The sequence below is a fragment of the Cariama cristata genome, unplaced genomic scaffold (assembly GCF_000690535.1).
Source record: "Cariama cristata isolate BGI_N322 unplaced genomic scaffold, ASM69053v1 scaffold1450, whole genome shotgun sequence".
Classification (NCBI taxonomy): domain Eukaryota; kingdom Metazoa; phylum Chordata; class Aves; order Cariamiformes; family Cariamidae; genus Cariama; species Cariama cristata.
The window spans coordinates 33,935-47,862 of record NW_009596185.1 but is presented as its reverse complement, the minus strand read 5'-3'; the positions used below and the strand labels follow the sequence as shown (position 1 = coordinate 47,862).

The following is a 13,928-nucleotide window of genomic DNA, read 5'->3' as shown; positions in this document are numbered from 1 at the left end:
CACTGGACACTCCAGAATAATTAGATGGGAATACTGCACAGTAGAATTGAGTTTGTAGAGTGAAACTGCTGGTGCCAAAGACATTGACATACATGTGTCAGCAAAACACATGCATCTTTCACATAACCTTAATTCAGACCTGCTCCAATCTGATACCATGCATGGTACACCGTTAGTAACTAGCTGATTAAATGAGTCCCTGGAGTGCATCTTCTGAGTTAATCTCATGTGAAAGGAATCTAGTTCATTGGCTCTGAGACCATGCCACAGTATGAACCAAAACACAGTTCAATCAAAAGTCAGCAGTGAGAATCAGGAGAATAGCACACTACCAAAACTTAATGTAGGGGAACCATAAAAGAGTTTAATAGGGTAGATACAGGTCATTTTGTGCCATTTGGCCTTAGTGCTGGGCACATTTAATTTAGTAACAGATATAGCACATAAATCTTTTAATGTATAGGAGGTTTGAACAGAAAACAAAGGGCAGTTGACTTGCCGACTGGCAAAAAGAAGTTCTTTACCTTGTATCTTGATGTTTTAAAAGACTGTTTTGGGAAAGCATACTAAAGAAAAAAACCCAAGGGCTGTCATTGTCCTTTTGTAACCCTGAGTTGATGCAGAAATGGGAGACGCAGATCTTTTCTTTTTCTGTTTTTTTTGGTTTGTGGGGGTTTTTTGCCTTAGAACTGAAAGAAACAAAAGATCACTAATGTAACATTTCCTTCTTTTGTTCAAACTCAGTGCTGAGTACAAGCGGAGAACTAAGTACATACAGAAAAGCTTGAATCCTGAGTGGAATCAGACGGTCATTTATAAAAATATCTCCATGGAGCAGGTGCGTGACTGGTAGTACTGTTCAGAGCAATTTGCTGCTTTATGTATCATCTGCAGTGCTTACGGTGAAGGGAGCAGTGCTCCTGGCACTTCTGTGAACCCCTGTAAAAGCTTGCCAAATTCAGGGGAAATTTGGAACTGTGTCCTTGCCTCTGATAGAGTTTACTATATCAATACCCTTTTCTTGTCCCTTCTACTCATAAAAATGGTAATTTGTGGGGATTACACTCATAATCATGTCATAAGTACAGATGTGGCAATTTGAAAAATGATAATGGAATACAAGGGAATAAATTAAGACATAAGTTTCTGAAGTAGATGCAGAAATCACTGTCACTCTTTGTTACAAAAACCATGCAAGCTCACACAAAACACAGGTCCTACCATTTTCTTATTCAAAAATATTTATACAATGTAGAGATATATTCTTAGAATTAGTAGCAGCTTACAACAATAGGCTTGAAATATCAATTGCCTGAAAAAATTTTAGAAGACCTTTAATTTCCTTGTTATAGAAAAATGTAACTCACATTTTGGAAAGAAATCTGTGGAAGTCTTCTCTGTTTCTTGGTGACTTCCTGACTCTAAATGACCTACAGGGAGGCAGTATGAAGCCATTGAGTCCTCTTTTTCTCCATCTCCCCTTTTAAAGGGACTTTTTACCATTTGAAAAAGGCATAATGAGCAAAATGATGATTGGTCCCTTAAATTATGAAGTATATTTTATAGAATAATGCATCTGTACACAGTCCTAAATCTTTTTGCCTTTCCTAGTGTTTTGTTCTTGATACTTTCAACTTTATTTTTCAAGGCCATTTAATCTTTCGGTACTTCTTAAAAAAGCCCAGAATCACCAGATTCTTTAGTGAACAGATTTCCCAGTGTTTTTAATATACTTCTCCAACACAACACCAAAAGCTCAATATTATCTTCCTAACTTAAAATTTAGTTATTCATTCTTCTTGTTCTTTGAGAGGAACACAGCTTAAGATATTCATTTTTGCATGGAGCAAAACCCTTCGTGCTGAGACACTTGCATGGTTGCTCATAAAATCTACGTGTCTGAATTTAACAGGCAGTAGCTCAGATTTACTTCAGGGTGTCCTGTTGTATGTAGTGTTTAAGGTTTGCTGGGTTTTGTATGCCGTTTCATGTAGGCTTGCATAAATGGCAGCTCATTGGCAGTGAAAACGTCAGAGGAAAAAAACTGTGGTGTTTTTCTAGCTGCAATGTAAAGCCTAGGTCTTCTGGGTTTTGTGAAAAGGTTTGGTAAGTCTTGGCAGTACTTCTGAACCAAGCTTTCCGTTTAAGAAAATCTGTTTACTTAATTTGCTTTCAGGTTCTGCTGTGATGTTTCACAGAGCTGTAATTAAGAGTGCTTGGGCGTTGGACATTCAATGGCTGGTGATTTTAAATTCGATAATGATCATAGTCTATGATTTCTTGGACAGAGATTTTTATGACAGAAAATCTAATTTCTTTGATGTCAGTTTCTGAGGCTGTTATGCAGTGCTTGTAAGCTTCATCTGAGCACCACATGTGCTGTATATTTTCTCCTCTTGTCACATAGGAGCATGTGCAGGGAACACGATTTCCTTCCACACCTTTCCAAGGCTTGTGTCTAGTGCTAAGATACCGGTGTGAGTGATTCTTCTCCTATAGAATTCAGCACCCTGGCTTAGAGAATATACAGTAAATCACATTTCTAAATCACCAAATAATTCCATGCTGATGATAAGTACCCTCTACAGTTTGAAGAACTATCACCATGCAATAGTATATCATTTGCACTCATAACCTTCACAAATGGATATTTCAAAATAGTTGGGAATATAAAGAAAATCACAAGACAATAATTGTGATAGACTGAGAATGTGTATTCTGATCATGAAACAAGCAAAACTGCATCATACACTAAGTTATACAGAGTTAGTAGTCATACCCTAACATAAATTCATGAATTTTCATAAATATTATTTCTTCAAAGAAGCATTTCCTTTCCCTCCATCAAAGCATGGGTTGCTTGCTGACAGCAAAGAAGTATTATTAAATATTTCCTAATATAGTCTTTTTAACGTCACTGTCTAGACTTTAACTGGTTGTACAATTTTTCATTTTCCTTTTCTCTTTCATAACCTAGCTGAAATTAAAGTGAAAATAATTATGGGAAATAGATCACTCTTTGAAACGAAACAGGCTTTTTCAAGGTTGGAATGATTAGTTTTATCACGTAGCAAATTCTGCTTTGACTGTTGGAGGAAAAAAATTAAACTGAATATTTAGTAATTTAGGTTTTTTGTTAAGTAAAAAAGTGGAGATAATTACAATTTGAGAGGAAGGCTGAGTACACACATTACAAATATTGTATAATAATTGCTAACTCAAATCAAATACCTACTCAGACCATGAAAGAAATCATTAGAATGATTTAAGGAGAAGATGGTAAAAGGTGTAAGTTCTATTGCTGGTCAGGCTGTTGGTATGATGTATGACCACAATATAAGGTGTGGTTTTGTTTATCTCAATTTCTTACATGTCAGAAAGCAAATAAAATTATTTCCTTAAATGATGGATATAATTCATTAAAGCAAATAGCTTTTGCTATAGCTCATGTCCTTAAATTGAAGGTAATACATTTAGAAGGAGTAATATTTTCAAAATCCTTGAGTGATGTAGGAGCCTATGTCTTATTTCCAAAAGAAAAGCTTTCTTCTGAATCAGTAAGGTGTCGGTACTTAAATCTTACTTAATATCTTGGACAAGAGAAAGTAAGTTTCTAAGTAAGTGACCTACAAAAGTCTTTTTGTCCTCCCGTGTCCTGAAGTACACCAACATAGAGATGAGTACAATAAAATGTTAAATATGAATGTAAACACAAATAAATATAAAGCATGATCTAATACAACACCTTCATTTCTACTCATCAAATATCCTGACTGAGACTGCAATCTTTTATATTATTTCTGAAGTAATTGGAGGAATTTACTTTCAGCATACAAGAAAAACAAACTGCATTAAAATTATTTCTTTCCTTGTACAAATACTTGTATGAGAATTTCAAGGAGTATGTATTCAATATTTTAAGTAACGCATATTTAGTTATACAGACCTGCATTATCCGTAACAACATCCAGTGATCTGCAGACATTTAAACCAAGAAACAGACACTTCTGTACATGTGGTGTTGGTTATGTCTTCCATAAGAGAAAATGCTATTCACATTGGCTGTTTCTGCATATTCCTTAATTTTCTTTAAATTACAGTTGACCACAGCAGCCTAAAGCTAACTGTTCACATGCAGTAATAGGCTTTTAGGCAGGTTTTTATTTTTTAATTTTTATTTCTTTTTTTTGTTTTTAATTTTTGCACAAGGCAAAGCCTGAAATTAGTTGCAGCTTAGTAACATTTTTTTATAATATGCTTGGAACTCAGATAAGGTTCACAATGTGTAAACTGTTTTTCTTCTTTTAGAGATGCTTTCTCATTTTCCTGTTGGTACATCGTCCACTTACAGAAACCCACGGTCAGATGGATAGTGGGTTTCTGCAACCTGTTTCAGTATTGCTGTCAGTTAAATTCCTGATGGGGATCTGAACTTCTGGCCTCATGACCTAAAACTGGATGATGTAAGACAGAACCCTACTTTGCTGTATTGGTATAACGGCTGCTTTTAAAACCACTAGCCATTGAGTGTTCTTTGCCTTCAATAGTGGTACATAAATATATCTTCAGAAAAGCAAATTTTCCTCCTCTTTGAAATTCATTTCATGCACTCTGCCTAGTAAAGCTCTTTTGATGGTTTTTCATTGTAATAATATTTTGTAAAAGCTTTATTAAACTAAGAACCTTAAAATAGATAAAGAAATATAGAGTACTGCAAGTTTTCAGCACAGTATGATTATCACACTAATGCAGAGAAGCTAGTAAAGTAGAGTTGCAGTTACTTGAAAATTTTCTCTATTTTACCATTTCCACCAAAAATTCTTCAAAACTTAGAGTTTTTTTTTTTCCTTTCCTGGATCTATACATTCTTTTCTCTGTCCTTGCATAGTCATCACTTGAAATAAGAATACAACATGACCTCTCAAAATAGGAACAATTGACACAATACATTTCTGAAAAATATTTATGCTATTCCTCTTTTTTAAAGAGTAAAAATATGTATAATTAGTATAGCATCAAGCAGGAAGTTATATCATCCAAGAAGCTAAAACTAGCGTGGACCAGTTGCTGCTTAACTCATTCTTTCAGGTTGTTTTTCACATTACAGTTTCAATACTGTCTTGGAACAGCAAAGAAAAGGAATTTTATTCAGTCCAGGAAATCAGCTTTAAAAATATTCCGTAAGGGATGCTAAAAAGAGAAACTTTTTCCTTAATTTCCTTAATTTTTGCAGGATATTTTTAAAAAGAATGTTTAAGAATAATGTTGCCTAATTGTGTAAGAATAAAACAGAGAAAGATTAAATAATTACTCTCATTTTTAAAAAAATTTTAGCTTTCAAGTCATGTTGTTGCCTACTTAAAGAGTACATTGTTGATGCTACAAATAGTACAATTCACCTCTGTGTTGGTTTTCCAGGATATGCTGATTTAAACTTGTTTTTCAAAGTCACTGGCTTAGTTGTACAGGCAGCTGCATTAGTTGCTTATTTTTCTGAAGTTAACTGGGAGCAGAAGATATTCCAAATACATAATAATGAGATTAAATTATCATTTAAAGGCAATTGAAAGTTATTAAGAACTATCTGGATCTGTGTTGCACTAAAACAAGGGGCCGTGGAGCTAAATAACAAACAACGCTTTTCTTGAAAGTATTTATAATATGTAATAGTATAGCTTATTGACTTGATCCTTTGTTGTCCCTTTGTCCCAAGCAGCCAATTAGTAGTCAGAGCAGTAGGTGACACATTGCTTCTGTTAGGATGATGACCTCAATTATCAATTATCTGTTTCTGAACTCTTTTATTCAAGTATGTGAAAAGAGTCCTGTTTTCCTTAGTAATGCTCAGAAGTGTCCAACAAATTCTTCACTTACAACTTCTCAGCCTGACTTCACAGACATCCTGTACCCCCAGGACTTTGTCCTTCTCTCCTTCAAGCCACATGAATTTATTACTGCCTCTCCAGCCACCTGCTAGCCTTTTGCCCCATCATACACCACCGGTAATCAATCCTCTCCCCATCTGTCCCCACAGACCCCTGAAATAACACTCAGGTCAGTCTTTCAATAAGGTCAACTGCTTTGGTCAACTGCTTCTCTGTCTTGCACTATCTTGTCATATAAAAAGACTTACTTGTTTCGTACTGTAGTCTGTAAGAAGAGTGCTTGACACAGCTATCATACTTAACAAGGTCTGCAGATAATGGGTTCTGATGGCTGTTACTAATAACTAACAGTACAACTTGTCCTGCATGTCTGTATCACTTGCAGAGTCCCATTGACTACACTGAATTCTGGGGGTATTAAAGCCTGGTCTTCACAGATGAAATTGTGTAAATAGGATGTTTTAAATAATACATTTGAAATTCACACTCAAATGCACTTTAGGCAAATGTCTGAGTTCAGACAACTCAGATCTGATGATGAGAAAAGCTGCAGAAATACAAAAATGGGGCTTTGACAAAAATGAGGCTTTGAAAATCAGTTTGGCTTTTGTAGTGGACACACATTCTGTCAAAAACAACCTGTGGAAATTCCTAAAATAGGGCCAAGCACAAACCTATTTGTCTTGATAACAAATAATAGCCTCAAGTTATTTTTCTGAGATCAAGGTTGATGAGAGGACAAAAGCTGCCTAGCTGTCACTTTGAAAAAGGGTACAAGCAGGAGATAATTAATAGAAACCACCATAAAGACTTGATCTGAATTTTATGATGGCAATGGGGTTAATTATCCTTTGACTTAAATTCCAGCTGAAAAAGAAAACACTGGAAGTGACTGTCTGGGATTATGATAGATTCTCTTCGAATGACTTCCTTGGCGAAGTGAGTATCTTATTTCCTCCTCTCTAACCCTGACTAGTTAGAAAGCTGATTAACTGTGTACTGGTGTTTGGAGACTCTTCTCTTCCAAAGTATGGTACATTTTTACATCATAATTTTACTGCTGACTTCATAACAAATGGTAATGATTTTCATTCACACATGGAAGATGCCTTCCATTTATCTCAATAAACTGTGGGCAAGTTCATTTAGGACTCAACACAGTGTTACTTCACTGAAAATTGAGATATTTTTAGCATGAGATAGTAACAGACTTCACAGTGACTGAATGGGGAATTCTTTTTACAACTCATAAGTTGTCTGCTTTGATTTTAACATAACATGGAAGACTGAGGAGGATTCAGTCTTTGTAAATAATTAAAGGACTAATTTCTGCCATCAAGCCATAATTTAGCACATGGACAAGTATCTGCAAGTGTGAGTAATTTGGTCTTGCTGATCAAGGTTTCATTTTTAACACTACAAAATAGCCATATAATTACTAAAGTATGACTGAATGCAAAATCTTGTAATTAATGATAAATAAGTGAACATGGGAAGAAGTATACTTTCTCTTTTAAAAGCAAAGAAACATATGCATGTATAATACAGAATTACCAGTAATGTCAAAAAAAGTAATTAAAAACGTTATTAAAAAAGAGGATTATAATTAGAAACAGAAGCCCAGGAAAATCGATCACTCATGTACAGAGTAACTCAGAGTATCTCTGCTCATTCTGTGTTTGAATTTCTCAAAAAAGGCACTCAGTTCAGCTCCAGTTCTCCTTTGTGTAACTACAAAACTAAGCAATCAGTGTCACTTTTTGAACAATTACTAAAATAAAAGTGTAGGAAGCAGCTACATGATTACTTATTTCCCGAATACTGCATCAGTGTTCCTGTTGAGTTCAGCATGTTTGTCCAAATGCAGGGCTTTACTGAACATTTACATCATTGTTATTTATGACATTTAAAAAATAGATGCTCCAGCAGCTGCTTCTACAGGAATATTTAAACTTTTGCCTTCAAATATTTTCAGTCTCTAGAACTATTTTATTTATCAAATCATTCAGACTTAAATATGAAAACAGTTCTTCATGGAAAAAAGGAACAGAAAAGACTATCCAGTATATTTTAGGACATCAGATATCCAAACTGTGCCCTAAGAACTTCCTTGAATAGGGCCAGCACCGCTTGCATGCCCCAGAAGGCAAGTGGCCCATCATGGTTCACACCCATGGAATGTGAACCCTCTTCTACAAAGCAGAGCCGCGGAGCCCCCAAACCTTTACTGCCTGTTGGGAAGAATCCTCAACCATGCTGTCTTCCAAGTCATTCCCAACACTATGACCAGTGCTAAACAGTTAATCTGTTCAAATTAAGTGTAGACCTAACCAGAAAGACCAAGCCAGTTCATACACAACCTATGAAGTTGAAAGAAAAAAGGAAAGAAAAAAAGGCTTTTAACCTTCTATAAACAATCAGTTGAGAAGAGACTCCTTTATCCCTAAACTTAAAGAGGCTTTCTTTACTTCAGGGTCTTGTAATAAACTGACAAAGACATTGTTCCCTGAGGTAATTGCACACTTTGTTTGTCTAGCAGTTTTAAAACTTCGCTACCTGAAGTTAGTTTTAACTTCTCACCTTACAGCCAAATGCAAGGCTTATTTTTGTCCTTTCCTTCATTCAGGACTCTGTGATGACTCTTTAGTACTTTACATCTCTTGGCCCTCTCAGCTGTAAGACCATTAAGGGAGGAATAATCTTTATCGATCCCAATGCACATTTATTTTTACTTCTTTTTTTTTTTTTTTTTTAAGAAATTTCACAGAGCTCCTGCTAGCAATGCAGGTGGCCTAGAGCAGATTTTAGCTACAATGGGGTTTTTTTTAGCCAAGTTGGTCATTTCATTTCCACATTGTCATTGCGTCTGCTTTTTTTTTTTTTCCAGTGAAGTTTCGAGGCCTAAATGACCTATTGAATTCTATTATTTTAATGAAGTGCAAAGGTATCCCTGTTCTTTTCTTTTTGCTACAAATTCTGCTTATGTGGATTTTTTAAAGAATCAACAAGCGCTAGTCTCATATTATTGAAGACTTTATGAAAAACGCATACCAAATTATTTACCCCTTAAGTAACATTGACAAAAGGGAAAAAATAACACTGCCCGATTCTTCTATTAGAATATGTCTATACAGAGGCAGAATTGCTAGATGTCTTTTTAGTCTAGCTTTCAAGCTTGCGCTCACAGGTTGCCCATTAAACTGTCTAGCCATCTTGGTATGGAGTTATGCCTAAGCTGATAGTCCTTACTGAGGTCCTGTTGAGAAGACATATTAGTTCAGACACATCAATATGCTAACAAATGTGGGTTTAGGATCACAGCTGGCTTATATCAGTCAAGGTCAGAGCATGGGCAGAGAGTCCTGAATGTGTCAACATACAGCCTTGTACCCTTAACTTCTTACATTTGATTGCAATTTCTGGTAACACAACTGTAGACTCTTCTGCTGTGCACTATCACTAATAGATCAGTACTTTGATTTATTTCTAGGTATTGATTGAGTTATCTAGCATCTCTCAGCTTGATAACGCTCCTCGATGGTACCCTCTGAAAGAACAGAGTGAAAACATTGATCATGGGAAATCTCACTCTGGACAGAGTAGCCAGCAATCTCCAAAACCATCTGTTATCAAGAGCAGAAGTCATGGAATCTTCCCGGACCCCTCCAAGGGTAGGAATGACTTGGTGCATCTGATATGAAATGTTTTCCCAGATGATGGGAAAACCTTTGCTATGTGTAAGTTCTAACAGAAAAATAATGTTACTGCTATGAAGTTTGTATACACTTTTATTAAAAATGTATTTATCTGTATATTTAATTCATTGGAGCCAAGGCTTAATTTGGCTCGATCAGTGACAGCCAGCTTACTGAGTAATTGTGTCCTTAAAACAGCAGCTTACAAAGACTATGTGCTTTGCACATCTACTGTAGATTCTGTACCCTTTTCATTTTTCTGGTAGCCTTGGCCAAATACAATACATATTTAGCTTTCTATTTTTCATGTTCCGTAAAAATTTTATGGCATTTTATCTTCTGGAAATGTCACATTAATATTTTATAGAATAACAATTATGCTCTAAAAATGCATATGCATTTCCAGTAAATGATAATGGGCTGTAGCATATCTCAATTGTACTGGAAATCAGTGGAGCTGATACAGTAGAATTATACTACTGTTTACAAAAGCGGAACTGATCTCAGTGTCTCCCGCTCCAAGAAATTTATCACTACTTTTTTTCTTTAATAGTCGGTCGCCAGTTGCTCACTTAAAACACAGTATATGTCATATCAAAGCAAAACCCATCCCAAATAGCATCCAGATGAGAGTCTCAGAGTGATAAGACCCTGCTCCATCTCCTCTCTATTTCTCTGTAATATTTTCCTAGGGATTGGTGTCTGTATAAGATCTATATCTAAATTAGAGGTTAGTATAGAAGCTATTGTGAGTTAGGCTATGGTTTTGACCAGGGCATTCATCAGAATAAAACTGCTTGCATTAGCTAAGTATTCAGTACTAGTGTAAGTGATGCTAGTTAGTCTCTACATACTAGAGAAGTAGAAAGTGGAAAACAAAGTAGTCTTTAGGTTACCCCATCATTCCACCAGTGTGAACCAGCACAGGAGGCATAATTAACAGGTGATAGAATCCCAATAGTAAATTAGTTATTCTCTGTTGTGCTTCTTAATTTTCTTGGTAGACATGCAGGTGCCCACCATTGAGAAATCCCACAGCAGTCCAGGGAGCTCCAAATCTTCCTCTGAAGGACATCTGCGCTCTCACGGTCCATCTCGCAGCCAAAGCAAAACCAGCGTCACTCAAACTCACCTTGAAGACGCTGGGGCAGCCATCGCCGCTGCTGAAGCAGCTGTCCAACAGCTTCGCCTTCAACCAAGTAAAAGACGCAAATAAATTCCTCAGCATGGCAGCTTAATGTTCATCTGTTGCCTTTTTCCCTGCTGTCCTTCCCTTTTCGGCTGTTTTTTTTCTGTTCTTGGCACACTGTGCTCACTCTGTTCAATGTCTGTCTTTGTGTGCCTGTGTGTGAATACATATAATTACAATATACTCTTGTATTTAGAAGTCTTTTATTTATTTATTTATTTTAATTTATACAGACTGCAGTGAAACTGGCTGTTTCTCCATCAGTCCCTTCATTCATGGTCCATGATGTTCCATGGTTGTGCATGACTCACAGAGAATTCCATTGTGTGGTGGTGTTTTGATATCACTAAATAACTACCAATGAAATAATCAAAACCTGCAGAGATGCAGCTGCCAGCTCTTCAAGTTGCACACAACAAGTACTGAGAGCACATTAACAAGAAGATATATCTATAAGTAGTAATCAGGAAGGACAGTATTATATACACAAAAGTAGATCTAAAGTTAAAGAAAAAAAATTTTTAACTACATGGCTGAGATTTCTATTTTTGAAACATGACTGTAAATATCTAATTTTTTTTTAAAGGAAATAGAAAGCAACCTTCTTAATATCTCAGATAAAATCATGTTAGTGATGAGCAGAACAGCAATAGACAAAATCATTAAACACATTAAGTGCAAAATCATTAAACACACAAAGCCACTAACAGCATCAGATTTCAACAGTGTTATCAAGTTAGCAAAGTCAAAGGGAGCTGAGAGCTAAGTCAGGTGTCATAGTCAGTTAAATTCTTCTAGTAATTTTTGTGCCATGGATTGATGAAGGGTCAAGATAGATTTCATCTGACAACTTTAAATAGATTAATAAATTAAAACGTTTCCATTCAAAAGGATTGCTTTCCAGAGTATACTTCAGACCAGTATCTAATTGCTAGTTGAGGGTTTAGTTGTTGGCAAATTAAGATTCTTTAACTGTGGAATCATTGTGTTTGTCTTCAGGATTTGTTGATATGCCATAAACTTACCATGGTATAGTGCAAAAACTGGGGGAAAATTATTTCTCTTGTCTTCATCATCATTAATAAAGAAACAGCCAGTTTTAATACTCTTTAATGCTGTGCATGTGGTGTCTCTGGTGTTTGAAAACACTACTTACTTAAATACAGAAAAAAACACTTCTGTTTGCATGAATAACATTTAAGCTGGTTCCATCTGAGGATACATACTCTGGGTTTCCATTTCACCCACACTGCCACAGCAGCACATAAAAGCGGTCAGTCTAATCATGCCAGGAAGCAGCACAGACACAGCATAGCAGGAGTCCTCCCTATTCAAAGAACTCAGTCTGACAATCTGCCTCCACCAGCCAATGACAACAAAGACCAAAGCCAACTAGCCCTCAGGAAAGTGATGTCTGATGGACCAGTCAAGCCTGAAGGAGGTGAGCAGAAAGACATGGTTAAGAAACCAACCACATCCCAGATCCTTCTTGCCATGTCTACTAATTCATTGCAATATTTAATTATTTATTTTACCACTCCATTAAGTGCTGTAAATGTTAACGTGAATCAAGAACTCTGCTTGATTTTTCCACATCAGTGCATAAATGCATAATGAAAAACTGTGCTAAGAAACATTACAAAACAACAAATGCGTGCACTTCCATTCCACTGGAGGACTTAGACTTCTGCTGAAAAATGGTATAGTTTTGCTCACATTGTTGCCTAATAAAAAGCATGCATCCAAGCTGGTCTGCTTAAGCATGATTGAACATATCTTGTACTGTGACAAAAACCTAATTGCACATTTTTGTTTCTGGAGTTCTAATTGGGACATTAACAAATTATTTTTCCTCTCCCAACATAGTTGTTACGTCAAAAATCATTAGCATAGATAATTTTTAAACCACCAGTGGAAAGGAAAGGAGTTTTAATCCATGTGTAGCTCAATCTCTTGATAACTTTCCTATCAGCTTCTTAAAAAATTATTTCCTACCTGTAGGCACCTGCACATCAAACCTAAATACTGCATACCGTCAATTTCTCTCCTCATCACAAATAAAGAGCCAGAATCTCAGTTGGTTCAAATCGGCACTGTTCTTTTGACTTCTGGAGCATTTTGTTTATTTCCATGAATCTGAGGGGTTATCTCAATAAACTTATAGAGTGGACTCTCAGATCTTCTCTTGTGCTGTAATCCCTTTCCAAGCTCTCATGATTCATTGAGGATTTTTCTGTGAACACCATTGCACACCATGGACAATACAATCTGGCTGGGAAGGTTGTAGGAGAGGAAGAGGGAATGATACTTCAAACAGTATACCCCAAAGGCAACAAGTCATTAAGAGAATTAGTGTGATGTTAAAACAGCTAATTAACAAGGGCAAATTTAACAAATAATTTTAAATATTGTATTTAGAGATAACAAGTTGTTTCTTATGAGAGCCTTAAGAACTCTTCCATAAATATATCTGCACACATGAGTATGTCCAGCCACACACATATTGTCTTACTCTACAGCTCCACTCCAGACACTCAGTTCAGGCAGAGGCCAGAGGATATCATGGTACTGGTTCAGGCATCATGACTGAAAGGCCCATCCTATTCCTGGGATGTATACCACAGAAATCTAAATAACTCTTATGATCTTTTGAGGTGTCATGTCTGTAGAGATTTATCATAAAGACTTGTAGTCCTATGATGCCTTTTGGCATAAACAAGCAATGCTAAAACCTTTTGCTTGTGATATAAGGTTGAATCAAGACTCACATACACTTTTATGACAAGAAAATAGCTAAGCTGTTGGCTTCAAGTACCCTTGCCACTAAACTGTTATGCTAGCTTCTTTACTTTTCAAATTGCAAAAAGGGTATGTATTGATATGCACTTGGCTCAGCAATGTTAGAAGCATCATAGAGAGTTAGGAGAATAAGAGCACACGTTAGTATAATTAATACATATGCGAGGTTAGAGTTACTATGAAGAGACATGCTACTTTTGTCTTTTTACTGCTGACAAATATACACAATGCATGGTCATCTACACAAAGTTTACAAGTCTGGTTTCAGATCTGTGAGAAGTTTTGGCTTTTTCTTATTGTACCAGAACTAGTTTTATTTATTCATATGAGGTCAGCCAATAATTGCCATTTTGAGGTTAA

At 36.0% G+C, this 13,928-nt stretch overlaps 1 protein-coding gene across 1 annotated transcript in view; it reads left to right on the top strand.

The window, feature by feature from the left end:
- Window positions 1–13,928, top strand: part of PCLO (piccolo presynaptic cytomatrix protein) — a gene marked incomplete at its 3' end in the record, with an annotated part of 153,148 nt that overhangs the window by 126,645 nt on the left and 12,575 nt on the right. Inside the window, exons 14-18 of the mRNA XM_009704876.1 lie at window positions 745–838; window positions 6,753–6,824; window positions 9,376–9,556; window positions 10,585–10,779; window positions 12,028–12,210. Of these exons, the coding sequence (XP_009703178.1) occupies window positions 745–838; window positions 6,753–6,824; window positions 9,376–9,556; window positions 10,585–10,779; window positions 12,028–12,210 (725 nt within the window). The remainder of the gene's footprint in view (window positions 1–744; window positions 839–6,752; window positions 6,825–9,375; window positions 9,557–10,584; window positions 10,780–12,027; window positions 12,211–13,928) is intronic.